General features: G+C 33.3%; 2 protein-coding genes across 2 annotated transcripts; both read left to right on the forward strand.

The window, feature by feature from the left end:
* The first annotated feature begins 1,500 nt into the window (after positions 1 to 1,500).
* LOC125186939 (bidirectional sugar transporter SWEET5-like) lies at positions 1,501 to 3,235 on the forward strand. The gene is made up of 6 exons (XM_048083425.1): positions 1,501 to 1,581; positions 1,978 to 2,014; positions 2,249 to 2,465; positions 2,546 to 2,707; positions 2,788 to 2,910; positions 2,996 to 3,235. Exons 1-6 carry the CDS (start codon positions 1,539 to 1,541, stop codon positions 3,116 to 3,118), a joined length of 705 nt encoding a protein of 234 aa, XP_047939382.1. The 5' UTR covers positions 1,501 to 1,538; the 3' UTR covers positions 3,119 to 3,235.
* Positions 3,236 to 8,859: 5,624 nt separating this feature from the next.
* On the forward strand, positions 8,860 to 17,633 carry LOC125187649 (diacylglycerol O-acyltransferase 1A-like). The gene is made up of 16 exons (XM_048084277.1): positions 8,860 to 9,277; positions 10,514 to 10,594; positions 10,754 to 10,827; positions 10,917 to 10,992; positions 11,651 to 11,718; positions 12,771 to 12,894; positions 13,115 to 13,213; positions 13,590 to 13,691; positions 13,781 to 13,917; positions 14,509 to 14,590; positions 14,714 to 14,734; positions 15,109 to 15,171; positions 16,053 to 16,100; positions 16,192 to 16,254; positions 16,637 to 16,690; positions 17,138 to 17,633. Exons 1-16 carry the CDS (start codon positions 8,939 to 8,941, stop codon positions 17,240 to 17,242), a joined length of 1,536 nt encoding a protein of 511 aa, XP_047940234.1. The 5' UTR covers positions 8,860 to 8,938; the 3' UTR covers positions 17,243 to 17,633.
* The last annotated feature ends 259 nt before the right edge of the window (positions 17,634 to 17,892 follow it).

A 17,892-nucleotide genomic window follows, 5' to 3' on the forward strand; every position in this document is an offset into this window, starting at 1 on the left:
CTGCAATTTTGAAATAGTTCCATGAAATTTAATTTGGATAAAAATGTGTATATGAGGTATCAAGCATGGACAAAACAATTGATGATTCAAATGACGCAGTTTCTTGACACACAAAATAAAGTAGTTTCATTAGAAAGAAAATTCTTTTTCCTTGCATTTTTCTTTTCTTTTACTCTCGGGAAATGTGGATTGACGTTGTGTACTTGTCACTTAGGGCTAGGGTAATAAGTTGTCGTGGATTACCTAGAGGTGTTAGGATCATCGAATGCTTATCCGAATTCCACATTTGTTTAAATAATGTACGTTTTGTGCTAAGCTGACACATGCACAGATTGACTTTTAGTTACTCTCGTAAAATCTCAAACTAATTGAGAACAATATAGCAACAACGACATATTGGCTCCTAGCAATTGCACAGCATCGCCACTGTCCCTAGCAATGATGTAGCCTTGTTGCGCAATTCATGAATTCTTGCGGTTCTCATCACGACACTCACACTAGGGTTGATGTAATGTTGAATCACAAAACCACCAAATTCGTTTTATTTTGGTTATTTTGTCTCATTTTGTTTAATTAGACTTTGTATGGGCTTTTTTCTTTAATTAGATAGAAAATACGTAGAAGAGTTCTTAGTTTGACTACTAGCTAGATTCTAGAGATCTTGCATTTTCTGTTTGGTTTTAAATAGAAAAAAACTACTGGAGTTAGTGGTCCAGCACGAATTTACAATGCAAATGGTTAAACTATGAAAAAATAGGCGTACATGTAAAAATTTATACTATGATTTATACATTACACCATGATTCATGATTGACATAATAATAATCAATCGTACATGCAGCATATGAATATGCATAGGGTGTATTTTATTCCTTAAATCAAATTTCACCCATTTGATCAATGCACAGTTTATATGGACTTACGATATTCCACATTAAGACATTTCTATCCCAAGCACAGTTTGCACCTTTTTTAATACTAATAGTAGTAGTATTAAGTTTTGGATACATTTAACTACTTTTGTCTATGTTTTTTGGGGTAAATATATGTGTGTGTTTTATATTTACATAATTCGCTTACCATTTTTTAGTGCTTGTCGAACTAATTTTTCTGAATTTTCAGATGTTCATTTTGATCATTCAAATTATTTTTCTTGAATGTTCCTCTCTAAATGATACATTTCCAAAAATAAAAATATCACTCCCTATTTATTTATATTCTTATCTTATTCTCTTGCTTAAACTAACAAAACAACACTAAATAAAATATCCGGAAAAGATATGCTTCACTTAGAGTGTGACGAAGGAAGTACTATACTACTAATAAAGAGTAGTACTTGAATGATAAAATTTGTTGGGTTGAGTCGTGAGTGAACTAGTATATATATCTGCAATTCTGCATGTGCTGAAATTGAGAGAATAAATTCTGTTAGCATTTCATATTTAGCAATTCAGTTGGGCAAATTAGTCACGTTCTAAGCGTGATCGCCCTTCACCTCTCTCTCTCTCTCGGAAGATACAGTACCTGCTGCCGCGAAGATGTACGGACAAAGCCTCGCTCGTTTCATCATCGGCATTGTTGGTTTGTGCTTCATCTCTCTCTTTCTTTGCGTTTTTGCATGTATGCGTATGTGAGTTTGAGCTTTTTTCCTTCGCTCCAGAACTGACTGAGCATGAATTAGATTTGATTTTTCGGCGATTGATATAGCTTGAGTTTATCTAGCTTACTGAGAAGAAGATCGATTTGTTTTCTTCCATTTGTATCGTGATTTTAGCGCCATTTTTTCACCGATTGTTGATTCATTATGTGGAATATTCTACTCTATCATAAGAGTAAACACGATTGTTGTTTTCTGGAATCCTACTTTGTTTAAATCTTAATCGGAGTATGCAACATTTCGTTATGAGTTAATCCGTTCGCTCTTTCTGCATTTTTCTTCATGGAATTAATGCGAGCACTTGAATTCGTTTGATGTAGGCAATGTCATCTCTCTGTTGCTGTTCCTGTCTCCAGCGTAATACTCTCTCTCTCTCTCTGTAATTAATTTAACCGAGTCAGAAATTGGAAGGAACTAGATCAGATTGTGATACAGATTAAGATGTCGTTCAATTAAGCTTAGCAATTAAATGATTGGCTTGAACAATCTCTCAAGGAAGATGCAGGGAAATGAAATATCTCTTTTTATTCCAATAATCAGCTAATCTCACTTCATCACTCGGTTTTGACAATTTGATGACATTCACAACAGGCCAACGTGTCTGCGAATATGGAGGAACAGAACCACGGAGGAGTTCCACCCGTATCTGTTCCTCGCCTCGGTGCTGAACTGCATGTTCTGGGTATTCTATGGTTTACCAGTGGTTCATCCTGACAGCATTCTTGTAATCTCAATCAATTCTGCTGGCCTTATACTAGAGCTCATTTACCTCATCATTTTCTTCTGCTACACCACCAATGGGAATAGGGTAAGTAGCTATGATTGGCCATTTTGATGTTTATGTAAGTTTTGCCGAAACTAAATGGTGCTAATTGTTATCTGCATCAGGCTATCATATTTGGTATCCTTATTGTAGAACTCATCCTTCTCGGTATTGTTGCTGTCATCACACTCCTCTGCTTTCACTCACACGCCTCTCGCTCCATGTTTGTGGGGATTATCTGTGTCGTGTGCGGGATCATCATGTACGCCTCTCCTCTCTCCGTCATTGTAAGCTTCTATATCTCTTTATGCTACGACTATAAGTTATATATTCCTTGGCCCATCAAAATTGACCAACTCATCAACAGGGACAAGTTATAAAGTCACAAGATGCTGAGTTCATGCCATTTTGGGTCTGCCTTGCTGGTTTTTCAAACGGGATCGTTTGGTTCATCTATGCCTTCCTCAAGTCTTTCGACCCTTACATCGCTGTGAGCTCATTCTACAACAATATGAATCATCCCACTGTGCAAATTATGGATTGATCTTATAGTATTTGACTATATTTTGGTGTAGGTTGGAAATGGACTTGGAGCAGCTTTTGGTTTGTTTCAGCTGTCTGTGTATGCTTATTACACTTACATGGGTAAGAGAAGTGTTTCAGTTGAGAGTGAAGTCAAGCATTGTGAGATTGTATGATTGTTTTGAGAGGAGAGTTATTCAACTTTGGATACTTGCAAATTCTTCCAGCTCATGATTTTTTTGCTCAGACTATGTTTTTTAAATGATTCAACTAACTATTCCTGATTGCTCTCAGCCTCTCACCTAAATATGAGTTCATATATATAGAGAGATTGCTATTTTGCGTAATTTCTGAGTTTTTTTGCTCTGATTAGGTTTCTAAATAGGGTATATTTTTATATGTACATAACTTCTTGAAGTGGAAAATGTGTTCGGATTAGTAAGGTCATTAGAAGCATAAATTTGGGCACCTAATTAGTTATGGTAAGGTAATTAGAAGCATAAATTTGGGCACGTAATTAGTTATGGACACTGTTAGGTTCCAGCTCCAAATTATGATCACCACACGTGATTGTAGTTCCCCAAAAAGTTGGCTCTCTTAAGAAAAAATGAAAAGATTATTAGGATTCGTCTAGTACGACCGATTAGAAATAATATATATCATGAGTTAACCAGTTATATTATGAGTGATATGTTTGATAATTTAATTGAACTTTAAAATTATCTTTAATTTATTTTTAGTGCAAAAGATAGAATATTGTGGTATTTTTTTGTATAGACTAAAATAACCTTAATAATATGTATAAACAAATTAAAAGGGGAACTATGGGGGACAACTTAGTAATTTCCACTATCTTGTTCAATTTGTAATGCGGTTAGTGTAACCCATTAAAATTATACTAGAATAATTTTTTAGGTTAAAAGGCTAATAAGTAGTTAAGTACTAATAGACACGTCACACAATTAAAGCTGGATAAAAGGTTATAACTTGCTTTAAAATAGTTACTGTACCAAATAACCTTATTATAATTGGAGAAAATATACAAAATTGTCATCTTTTTAACACTTTCCTAGAAGTATCCCAATATTTAACCATAATTTTTTGGTACGCAATATTTGAACAACGTACAAAAGTGTCTATTGTTAAGTTTTGGGGCTTCATTATTTATAGCTTATAAGTAGGCTCGTATTTGAGATTATATACTCCCCATCCGTCCCACAAAAGATATCACACTTTCCTTCTTAGTTTGTCCCACAAAAAATATCACATTTCTCTTTTTGGAAAAAGTTCTCTCTCACATGAATATAAAAATTATATTTTATCTCCCCATTTAACACACAAAACAAAACTTCCTAAAATCTCGTGTCATTCCACAAGTGTGACATCTTTTGTGGGACGGAGGGAGTACAATATATGATGTAGTACATTTGTTTTATTTTAATACTAAAAATTATTTCTAAACTAGAATAAATTTTATTATTATAGTATCTAAGAATTATCATTTTAAATAATTTAAAAAATTCAAGTAATTATTTATCGTACCCCGATTTGAAATTCCTGGATTCCCCATTGGAAAAGAGGAATATAGTACATTAGTACTATATAATATGTTTGATTGTAATCACTATGTTATATATTTCATGTTTCTTTTTAAACAGTGATTTAAGTAATATTTGTACATGGCAAGACTTGGGGAAGGGAATAAAATTAATTACATTTAATACAAGATCAATCTATTTCCGGACTTAGTGTGGTGGGGATTCAGATTTGTTTCCTTTTCTAACAAAAATAATGTACTCCCTCCGTCCCACAATATGAGTCACATTTAGTGTGACACGGATTTTAAGAAATATAAAGAATAGTGGATTGAAAAAGTTTGTTAAATATTTGGCCTATTTTTTTAATATATTGGTTTTATAATAAAATGTTACTGAAGTGAGTTAGTGAAATGTACGACGTACTTACCATTTATGGTAAAAGTGAAATGTAACTCTTATTGTAGAACATACCAAAATAGCAAAATGTAACTTTTATCGTGAGACAGAGAAATTATTTTTTTTATAAAAAAATTTCATCTCTTTGATATTACTTGCATATTATTCACTATCCTACAAAATATGAAGATTTTCATATTGAATAACTAAGCCCCGAGTTAGAAAAACAATCTTTGACCAACCTAACATGTTCACTTGAACTCAAACACAGAATTTAGTGATCAACATTTCAATTTCATCTATCCAAAGTAATCCTAAGTTTTATGCATTTTATAATCACATGGCCAAATTGATCCGTCAATTGCACCGTGTATTATATCAAATGAGTACATACGCTTGTATATTTACCTAAATAATTATAGTCTGAATAAGTACTCTAATGATACACACATTGCTTGATATAATTGAATAGCATAGTTAGATAAAAAAACAACCATGTGTTTGTTGCATGCTTCAATGCATGTGTTGTATTTAATATGCATAAGCTATGTTGTTCAAGTCGTTTTCGATATTATCCATAAGCGTCTATAGGTATATTTAATTTATGAATAAGACACCACGCAATTGAGAAACTAGCAAATATAGCTACTATAGCTAGTGTTTAGCTTTCACTATCAAATCTTTAAATTATCTTAGGTTGTGATATATATACAAGCCTATAATGTGCTCATCAACTTGATCGTTTACATATGATACAATGATCGATTTGGTGAATATATAGCATCCACATCCATGTTCTTCCGCAAAAGTATGGATGTGAGCCCGGATCCACTTTTATTTATTTTTAATTCTCTGCTCTTCCGCAAAAGCACAACACTCACATCCATATATGCTCCTTCACAAGAGTATGCTCTTACACTATTCAAGGGTCCCACCATCCTATTATTCAATTTAAATACTTCAATTACTAAAAACATTTCCATAATATTAAAATGCATTCAAAATACCCGAAATACTATTACAAATTACTAAAAAATTAAAAATTGCATAATGAATAAAATTCTAAAAATAAAAAATTACATAATTAAATTCATAAAATTAAAAAAACCCACTACTCGTTGCCGAATTTAAAGAGTGTTTGAGTGAGAGAGGAAGATGAAGGTAAGTTGTATGAAAAAATATGAGAGAAGTATGAGTAAGAGATAATTTGATGTATAAAATGAACGATGAATGTGGGTATTTATAGATTATTTTAGGATTAAAAAATTGAAAAAAATAAAAAAAAAATTTGAAAAAATGGTTGAAAAATGGCTATATTTTTGGGAATCCGTTTTTTTTATTATTTTTGACTTTTTATGAATTAAAAAAAATTAACGGAATAAAAACGAGCCCAATCGCGAATGAAGAGATTGGGCGTCACAGCCCAACCAGAAGACGCCACGTCGCCTGCTCTTCCGCAAGAGCACGTTCGTGCCGTCAGCAAGAGCGTTGCAGCGAGCACCACTACGAATGCTCTTAGATTAGTTAAAGTTTTTACTCCACAGTTGCCGATTCGCTAAAATAGTTCGGTTTTCCGTTAGATTTTTTGACCAAAACGAACCGAAATATTAAAATTTTGTGAAAATGAAAACCGAACAGAACTAGACTAACTGGTAAAGCGAACAATAAAAATCAATCCGTAAAATCGAAATTTCATGAAGATATCCAAAAAAATCAGAAAAGTCGAAATCGCACGTTATATAAAAAAAATAAAAAATACAAAGCCAAAATTCCCAAAATTAGTTTTCCAGAATTAACACAAAAATTATATTATTCCAATTAACATATCTAAACAATTACAGTCTTTATAAAATCTAAATATTAGTATTACATTTATTAATATTAATCTAACACAAATAGATTTTGTTATTAGATTATATAGTAGTACTATATAATATTAAAAGAAAATTCGGTTTTCCAATTTTTTTAGATTCGAACCATACCGAAAAAATAAATTACCCAAAAATTTAAATTGAACTGAACCGAATCATAAAAAAAAATCGAACCAAATTTTAAATTTCAATTTAGTTCAGATTGGATATTTGATTTCAATTATAGAAATTCATGAGTTCTTCAAATCAATAGGCGATTGGTGGAATGGTCCAAATATTTGTTAGAATTCCTATAATATTATACGTTCATTTGTTAAAAACACTTTCAATTTCCGAACTTAGTGTGGTGATTTGATTCTAATTTGTTTTCCTTTTCAAACAAAAACACTGTCTCTTTTTCTATAAAAAAAAATCTCAATCTCTTCGATATTACTTGCATATTATTCGCCACCCTACAAAATATAAAGATTTTCATAATGAATAACTAAGCCCCAAGTAAGAAAAATAATCTTTGACCAATCTAACATGTTCACTTGAACTCAACACACAGAATTTTTAGTGATCAACATTTCAATTTCATCTATCCAATGTAACCCTAAGTTTTATGCATTTTATTGTCACATGCCCAAATTGATCCGTCAATTGCACCGTATATTATATCAAATGAGTACATACGCTTGTATATTTACCTGAATAATTATAGTATGAATAAGTACTCTAATGATACACGTATTGCTTGATATAATTGAATAAGCATAGTTAGATAGAAAAAACAACCATGTGTGCATGCATGCATATGTTGTTCAAGTCGTTTTCGATATTATCCATAAGCGTCTATATATAGGTATATTTAATTTATGAATAAGACACCACGCAATTGAGAAATTAAAAAATATAACTACTATAGCTACTGTTTTGGTTTCACAGTCAAATCTTTAAATTGTCTTAGGTTGTCATGTATACAAGCCTATAATGTGCTCATCAACTTGCTCGTTTACATATGATACAATGACCGATTTGGGGAGTATTATTTCACTCCACAGTCGCAAATCCCCTCTAATAGAGTGAACAATCAATTTTTTTTTTTTTTTTATTATTTTTTTTTTAATCAAATTGAACCGAATCGAAAAATTAAAATTTGTGAAAATGAAAATCGAACCGAACTAAACTAAAGGAAAAATCAAACTAAAGGAAAGATATCCAAAAAATCCAACCCGAAAAACCGAAATTGCACATTATATCCAAAAAATCAGAAAAAAAACAAAATTCCAAAAATTAATTTTCCAAAATTAACACAAAAATTATATTATCACCCAATTGCTAAAACATTACAATCTTTATAAAACCTTAGTATATTATATAATAAGGAGTATTAGAAGAAAATTCGATTTTTTGATTTTTCAAATTTTCAATTTTTTTTTATTAGGACTGAACCAGAAAATCAAAATTACCCAAAAGTTTAAATCGAACCAAATCGAATCATAAAAAAAATTGAATCAAATTTTAAATTTCAATTTGGTTCGGATTGGATATTCAACTTCAATTACGTTGCTCACTCCTATGCTCTCTAATACCATTATAGAAATTCATGAATACTTAAAATCAATAGGCGATGAGTCGAATGGTCCAAATATTCGTTATATTATTATTCGTTCATTTGCCAACTAACACTTTCAATTTACAAAGTAAGGTAAATGAGATACATACTTATATTTCAATCAAATAGGTGAACAGCCAATATTACGTCTATTTATTAGTTGCAATATTACAAAACCAAACAGGCTATTAGAGATTTGATGATTTATTACGCGCAATGAAACGATAATACCAGCTATTTTTGCACGCATCAATTTTACCTAAAAAAATATTGGACCTTAACCTTATTACTATTGGAAGACATTATAATATTCCATAAATAAATATGTACAAATGGTGCCAAAAATCAGCATCTTCCGAAGGTGCTGCTACCTTTTCCATTTGCATTCAATTGGGTCTCGCGCCGTGAATACTAAGATACATCACCATAGTAACATTCACATTCAACATATTAATCACCTAGTTATATTCTACGTTCCACACATTAAAACCGCCTTATTTTTATTTCATCGAAAAATTAATTTTAATTTAAATCTCTCCAACCGATTTCTTCTCTGAATTAGTACTTGTTTTTCGTTCATCAATTTTCCGCGCAATGGCGATCTTAGGCTCCCCGGAGATCCTCGGCGCGACGTCGTCCAGCGCCGACGATGGCGGCGCACACCACGCCACTCTTCGACGGAGACAGACTGCGCTCTCTGTTCCGCCCTCCGATTCCAGCTCTCCCGAGGCTGAGAGCGCAATCGATGACCGTCACGATGCTGATTTGAGCTATGATAACGAGGATGAGGAGAATACAGCTAAGGAGAATGAGGAGAGTAGTAATGTCGACGGAACGGACGCCATGGCTGCCAAATTGACATTCAGAGCAGCGGCGCCTACACATCGCAAAAATAAGGAGAGTCCTCTCAGCTCCGACGCCATATTTAAACAGGTAGCTTAAGCTTCCTTGAGGTTATATGGTGTTGCATACTCCGAGCTTAATATTTTCTCACTGGAATATATATGAAGGTGAATTCATAAATTATTGCTATTCCGTCATTTATAACCACTGGCTGTTTGCTTATAATCTGCTGCTATTCTTTTAGTTTTTTGTCTAATTACTGTAGTGCTAATAAGGATCGAAGATCAGTAACATGCTTGTTGCGATCAATTTGCTGAGATAACTGTTCTGAAGAATCATAAGAATAAATTTAACAAAAGTCACATGCATCTGATTTTTTTATGGTTGAACTTTTGATTATGTTTGCCTAATAAGAGAAAAACCTTAGAAATTTTGGATTGAGCTCTTCAATTATTTAGCTGTTCTGTATGTAGAATCCAGCAACGTATTGGAATAGTTAAAAAGTCCAACTCTAGGTTGGGTGGGGACTTTTCTTTCTTTCAAGTGCTTTTATACTTCATTTCCATTAACCCTTAAATCGAACCTGTGCTAGTATAATACAACTTGTGATAATCTCAATTGAACTGTTGAGTTTTAGACCAGAAACTTGGTGAAATGCTTTGATTTTGGTGTTTCTAGGTTGCGGATTTCTTCCTTTTTATGCGTGGATAGTTCTTCGTTTTCATTCCTCTGGGTATTGAGGGTGCAGATCTGTTGTGGTTGAAAGTGAAAAACAGGAAATTGTTAAAAGTAACAAGCTTCTAGACTTTTGCTGTTTGAGTTGGAAAGACTGCTACTGTTGCAGAATATTTTCTACGATCTTACTAATTTTGTAATTTCTCACTTGGGAAGCTTTCATGTTGTGTAGTTGAATCAAATTGGTTCTACGAATCATTTACATCAATCCCAATAAAGCCGTGCTAAGTTTCTTTAGCATGCACATATTTTGTCATCTCTGATGATAACATTCGAATGTGTGGTGTATTTCAAAATAAGTAACTCTTAAAACTGATTCAGCAGCATTGGTAATTTCAAACGCACACAAAATTAAATTGGGCTAATTATTATAGTTTGTCATTCTTGTGAATGCTTATTTGACCCAACTCAGAAAATGAGGCCTTGTATATTCAGTTAAATTATTACATAAAGCATTATGGAGTGTAGGATTTTAATTTCAACTTTCCCTAACCACAAATGTTGGTTTAAAGAGAGATGTTTATCATTTTGGAAATTGAATGGAACGGGAACTACTTGGTTTTTAATAATCATTTATTTGTCCTCTTGCAGAGCCATGCTGGTCTATTCAACCTATGTATAGTGGTGCTTGTTGCTGTAAATAGCAGACTTATAATTGAGAATTTGATGAAGGTGTGTCTTTCGCATAAGGCCAGTTTTTTTTCCAAACAAATATTAGTGCTTTGAGTTATAAATGATGCATCTTCATAAAACTTTTACATTATATATTATGTACTTGCTACTTCTTAATTGATTTTTTTATCTCTATTGTCTAATACTGTCTTTATTCAGTACGGTTGGCTAATCAAAGCAGGATTTTGGTTTAGTTCGACATCACTTAGTGATTGGCCATTGTTAATGTGTTGGTAACTACATTTTCAACCCTTTTATTAAAATTTGGGAGGATTTATATAAGAGATTATCTTACAGTAGCTTTTTTACATTGTTTTTGCAGTCTTTGTCTACCAGTTTTTCCACTTGGTGCATTTCTTGTTGAGAAGTTGGTGAAACTAAAGTATGTATATGAATGGGTAAGTAGATATCAGTTCCTTCTTCGTTCTCCCATTTTGTTGTTTGGGATTCTCTTGTAGATGAGTATGTGTATACCTACTTTCCTATCAATACGAAGTAAGATGTGTCGAGATTCATCCCTGAATCCTCATTAAAAAAAGTGAGTATTTGTTCATTTGCACACAAATGAAATGTAAATGGACACAATTTTCAGCCTGAATGTTTCATCTCCGCATCAGTTCTTTGCTTTACTGTATATAATACCATAAAAAGCTTACAGTTGAGTTACAGTAGTACTATTGCAACAACTCTTCTTGGGCTAAAGTTTCTCAAAGTTTAATATGGGTTAATGTGTGGTATCCATTGTAAAGGTTTCAAGTTGGAATGGTATGTATCGTTGAATTATGATATGGTCCACTTAATATTTTTTTAAAACTTTTACGCTATCTGATACAGGCAGTACCTTACTTCTTGAATAATAGTAGATCATACTCCTTACTAATTCTGCATCTGTTGAAGTATGGACATTTATCCATAGTGTTTTTCACATTATTGTTAGTTGACCTTATGTGGTAATTGTTACTTAGTATGAGCTTAACTTACATTATTGGCCATTGTGCTTAATGGTCCACGAAGATAATATTTAAGAATATACTAGTTGAATTTATTCTGTTGCAGGTTGCAGTTTTTCTACATGTAATAATTACAACAACAGCGATCTTGTTGCCAGTTGTTGTCATTCTTAGGTATGTCTTTTTTACTACAACAGAAGTTGAATATTCATCTAAAATGAGGGAATCGCCAATTAGCACCTTGAGATTGTTTTTCAAGGTTCATATGAAAGATTCTACAAACATATATTCATTTGCAATGTTTGAACTTGCTTTAGTTACTCATTGAAAACTCACTAATCTATTTGGTGTGGTTTGATGATATTTCAAGGTGGAAGTTGTAATTATCATTGCTTATTTCAGACACTAATGTGTTCTGAAATGTGCAGAATTTAAGTGGTTTTTCTTATTATCAGTATGCTGATCCTTCAACCTAGTTCAAGAATCATCCTGTTTATAATTCTTCTTCGACGGTGGCCAAAAGACCCGGCTAATATGTATAAGAAAAGTATGAAATTGTTCCCATCCATTTCCTCTTAGATTTGACTAGAGAGGAGAATATCATTGAAATTGGACATCTATGATGAACCTGTTCTGCAATTTACTCTTCAAACTGGTAAATAAACATATTAATACCGTGACTGATGATTTATCGAAGTGAATTTGAATAGATGGGTCTTTTAGTCCACTTTTAGGTAATTTAATTTCTCAGAAACCCATTAAGAAGACCTGAGTATGAGTTGAGAAGTGGAGAGTGCCCCTGACATTTTGACATGATAAAGTAAATGCTAGTTTCTGACTTCATGTATTGCTAATTTACTATCATGACGTGATTTTTAAAAGCTTTGTGGGTTGGTATTACAACCAATTTACGGGGTGCTATACGTGCTTCATCATTCACCCAATAACTATTATGTGTATGTTCGAGTTCACTGTTTGCATAATCTTATGAACAGTGTGAAGTTGGGATAGTGAATGTTTTATCAGACATTTCATTTCGTCAGTTTCTTTTGTTTGTTGATTGAAAGTCGTAAGACACACAAATGGATAGAGTTCCTGCAAGATTGTTAGGGGGGTGGGGTCATTAAAACATTAGTTTTAAGCAATTCTGTAGGGAGAAAGGATCTCAATTGAACTGGTGTAAAGTACAATCCTGATGTGAATATCCTGATTCAATTGCTGCACAGGTGTGATTCTGCTGTTCTATCAGGTGTTACGTTGATGCTCTTTGCTTGCATTGTATGGTTGAAGCTGGTTTCATACGCACATACAAATTATGATTTGAGAGTACTAGCAAAATCACTTGATAAGGTAATGAGACTGGATGTTTCTGTTATCTCTTGGTGTATGCTGTCACAAATATTCCCATTACTTACTAATACCTTTATCGGGATAATAGTCCTAAAAAATGTGTACATCAGGATTGTACTAAACAAGCATGAATACAGTAGTAACTTTTACTTGAATCCCTTCTAAAAGAGGGAGCCATGCTTGGATATTTTCTCGTAACAAGTTTACTGTATAATGCCAGTGGGAAGCTGTATCCAGATACTGGAACCTCGACTACTCATATGATGTTAGCTTTAAGAGTCTGGTGTACTTCATGGTTGCTCCTACATTGTGTTACCAGGTATACATGCTCTTGCAATTCATCAACAGAGACATCACACTCACTCTTCAATCATTTTTAGTTTAACGCCTTGGTTTCCTGGATGGGGTGCTTTTTCAAATTGCATATCCAATCTTGGTAGTGCATATTCAGTCGCCATGATGAATAAATGTCATTTGGAACCATATTCTGCAGAGGTTACAAACATTGGTATCTGTAATGTCAAGTAGCTATATAGAAGAAAACACCATTCTCAGTTACCTAATACTACTAAATTATTTTAATTTTGTGGACTGTTTAATGCATAAGTCCTTAGCAGTACTATGGTCTGTAGAACCTCCATTGTAAGTGTTTATGCTTACATGATTGTGATTAAGTGAAGTTCTGCTGTTTGTAGCCAAGCTACCCTCAAACATCATGCATTCGGAAGGGTTGGGTTGTAAGGCAACTCATTAAGCTGATAATATTTACAGGATTCATGGGATTTATTATTGAACAGGTCATTTCCTTTTCTTCCTCTTCAAATTGAGATCATTCAACTTATATAACTGTGTGACATGGCTTTATATGGTTTGCTCTATGATGCAGTATATAAACCCGATTGTTCAAAATTCTCAACATCCCCTGAAAGGAAATCTTTTGTATGCCATTGAGAGAGTCTTGAAGCTTTCAGTTCCAAATCTATACGTGTGGCTCTGCATGTTTTATTGTTTTTTCCACCTCTGGTATGTTCTTTGTTCAAAGTTTATTGAATATTTTTACGTTATAGTAGCATTTATATGGCTGTGTCTTTTCTGCTTGTGAACTAGTCTTTACGTAATAACCATGTATACTGGCTGAAAGCTGAGTAGTTTCTGAATAACTCGTCATAATATGACTAACATGGTTTTCTAGAGCATGTATCTCCCTGAAGTATATGAAACGATGAAATTTTAAGCCACCGAAAAAGACCACAAATGTTCTCACTCAATTAGAAATCCCTATCAACCAGTTCCAAGACTCAATTTGGGGTGTTAACTAGTCATGGATAGATATCCATTCAACTTCTTTTCACCAGATTTTCCTAGGACCCTTGATATTTATTTGGATAAGCTGAAGAGTCGGTTCTCTTTTGCATGCCACTTTGTAGAGGTAGTTTGGCTGGAGCTTGTTTTAAATACCTTATCAATAAAGCACCGATACAGTTCATAGAATATTTTTCTCTCTAACTTTTGTAGCCTCTATATGATGAGAAACTAGGTTTACCACTTAAACTTAGCTTGTCCTTGAAGTTGCATTGCTCTGATCATATACTTACATGCAGTGCTATGATATAGGCTAAATATACTTGCTGAACTTTTATGCTTTGGGGACCGTGAGTTTTATAAGGATTGGTGGAATGCAAAGACAGTTGAGGAGGTAGAATACTACCCTTTTCTATTGTCTATGTGCTATTTTCTTTATTAGAACATAAACATGACTGACAATTTTTTTGTATGTTCTTACTATGTATTGATTGGACAATGTTGCTGCTGTTGTCAGTATTGGAGAATGTGGAATATGGTGAGCTTTTTAGTTTTTCAGAGCTGATTTATATTGTAGGGGAATATTGAACCCATTGACCGGATTTATCTTTAGATGTTTGAACAATTTGACATGTTGAACAACTAGTATTGTATTAGAAAATGTCCATTCACTGTGCATTTTTTGCAATTTTAATTGGGCTAGCTGGATTATCACTTGTTGTTTATCTGTTTTCATAATTATCAACTACTAGTATTTACGAGTAGGTATTAGTTTCTATTTTGGGATAAATACAGTGGAGCATCATACAGTATATAAATATCTGATTTCTGCGGCCATCTCTTAGTTCCACTGCTTTCTTGTAGTTACTATCTTCTGTCGTACACTTTCTTATTATCTTTTGTTCATCGCAGCCTGTTCATAAATGGATCGTTCGACATATATATTGCCCATGCTTACAAAATGGATTGCCAAAGGTATTCTCTTATAATTTGTTTGTTAGTTAAATCAACTTCGTATGAATGCTTGTACAGATTTATTGGCTATAGGCAGCTAGTTTTCCGGTGCTTCCTTATTCTATAACACCACATTATCCTTTTTCTATGCATGACGTCCTCTTTTATGTGTTTATACATGTAAAGGTATATACGCAATTTGACATCACTGGTTCAGCAACTTCTAGTTAATTTATTATGCTTTTCTAGTGTGCCTTAGTTAAACTCTAACTGAGACTCAAGGGTCATCAGCTTCAACTGTTATCTAATTGAAATACTCCGTGTTTATGTATTTGTGAATACTTGATACTAGAATTTTGTTATAGGTTCGAATGACCTCTATCCATCGCTTTTAACACTTAAATCTTTTTAGCTGAGTAATTTTATTTTTTTTATCAAAAATATTTATACTCTCTCCACCTTAACCTTTTAACACCATTTTCTTAAATCTCGTGGCCAAAAGAAACAACTACACTAACTTGGGATGGTGGCAGTAATATTCCAATAACTTGCTTATAATGAAGTCCGTTGCAGTTGTTTAATAACCCAAGTACGATGTATTCAATGAGTTAACTTCAAATTTGTGTATTTTCGAAATTCTATATGGTGAGTTAAATGTTTGTCTGACTTTTTTACCCGGTGGGATTCTTTTATATATAAGGAACGCAAAATAAATTAGATCTACACCATCCACTTTTTAATCTAATGGACCAAATTTGTCCTTAGTTTTGATATAAGATTTGGTTTTGATGTATATATACATAGATCAAACCATCCGGCTGTAAGTAAACTATGTGAAGCACATCACCATCTACTTGTGTCTCCTTTGTTTATCTTTAAATGACCCTCAGTTTCTGATGCAGATGGTGGCAGTTTTGATTGCATTTCTTGTTTCTGCAATTTTCCATGAGGTATGATGACCTTATCATGGTTTATAAGATTTATGGAACTTAGTAAAGCTAGCAGTTAGATATATAACCATGGATTATATGTGCCAAACAGTTGTGCATTGCTGTCCCTTGTCACATATTCAAGTTTTGGGCATTCTCTGGTATCATGCTCCAGGTATGAAATTCTCTACTTTGTAAATCTCATTATCCAAGAAGACATGAGGCCATTCTTTGAAGATATTTTGTAGCTTTAGATAAACAACTTATTGATTCGAAGAGGCTTGCCTTTATATCGTGTCGATTGGCGTTCCACAAAATGAATCAACTTATATATCGTGTGGAATTTTTAAATGAGAAAAGTAAAAGGAGAAAGCAGATGAAAATTGATGGTTTCCATCATCAGTCTGTCTTCATCCAACAAAAACATGGCAGAATTGCTGCAATGATGTTTATGCTTGTCAGTTGTCACCTTATGCTTTACATTTTAACTCTTATTAATGCTACAAATTACTTGAAAGATAAATTCTAATTCTGTCCTTAACTTTGCATTTGAACAGGTTCCTCTTGTAATCGTGACAAGTCACTTGCAAGATAAATTTAAAAACTCAATGGTTGGTTTCCTCTTTCTTATCACATTTACTACTTCTGTTCATTCATTCTCTTATCACTTTCACAGTGACTGACTTGACCTTATGAAGAGTGATTGGATAAATAGATAGTAGAAAATAAAATAGGTTAATCCACCATTAACATTGATTGATTAACTAACTTAAGAATCCTATCCTTAGCTTCCTGGTTTTGGTCTTGTATAAGGTTATTTCCTGCACATAGTTTGGAAGAAGTCTATTAGCACGGAGCGATCTATTTAACATAAGTAGCGGCTACTTGGTCTCGGATGAATAATCCAAAGGAGGGTGTACATGTGAAAAGATTTGTTTGTATCAAATTACATGTTTTGCTGATCACAAAATACTTGAATAATTCGTAAATAGCTACAGACATTTTTGCCGTGCATGCTTCCTTTTGCTTTGCTCTTGGTAATTTGTTTTCTCCACTAGGTGGGCAATATGATGTTCTGGTTCTTCTTCTGCATCTTCGGCCAACCCATGTGCGTTCTGCTGTACTACCATGACTTGATGAATCGAAAAGCTAGCGCAAGGTAGGGATAACCATCCTGAAAAGATGATCTTCCAAGTAGAAACTGAAACCCCCTGCTCACCCAAAAAATAAGAAGAAACGGAAATTCCGGATTCTGTGGTGATAGAGAACATGCTGCATCTTATCTGTGTGAAACAGCTTGGAGTAGTATGTTATCTGCCATGGCAAGACGAGTTTATGATTTGTTGTAAGGGGCATAGGGGCCTATTTTTCAAGGATGTACAGAATGGTCTTAAATCTGATCAAGCATCGTCATTTTCAGAGATTGCCTCCAATTTGTACATCGTTTCTTTCTGTTCTATCTATCACAACTTGTAAATTTCGCAAAAAAATAGCTCGTGTTGTATGTGGACTGTAATTTGATTTCCAGACCTAAAATCGTATATTTAGTGCTTGTTTGGTAGCCTAGATAAGGCCAAGGCCAAGATATACTACTCCCTCCGTCCCAATAAATATGCAATATTTGCTTTTCGGCACGAGATTTTATGCAATGTTGTTTTGTGAGTAATGAAGAGAGAGTAAAGTAAGAGAGTTGAAAAAGTAGAGAGAGTATTATTTCCATTTTTAGAAACGTTTCATTTTTAATGAGACAAATCAAAAAGGAAAATGTTTCATTTCTAATGGGACAGAGAGAGTATATTTTTCCAAATTAGTG

Source organism: Salvia hispanica, chromosome 5 (assembly GCF_023119035.1).
Source record: "Salvia hispanica cultivar TCC Black 2014 chromosome 5, UniMelb_Shisp_WGS_1.0, whole genome shotgun sequence".
In the NCBI taxonomy this organism is placed as follows: domain Eukaryota; kingdom Viridiplantae; phylum Streptophyta; class Magnoliopsida; order Lamiales; family Lamiaceae; genus Salvia; species Salvia hispanica.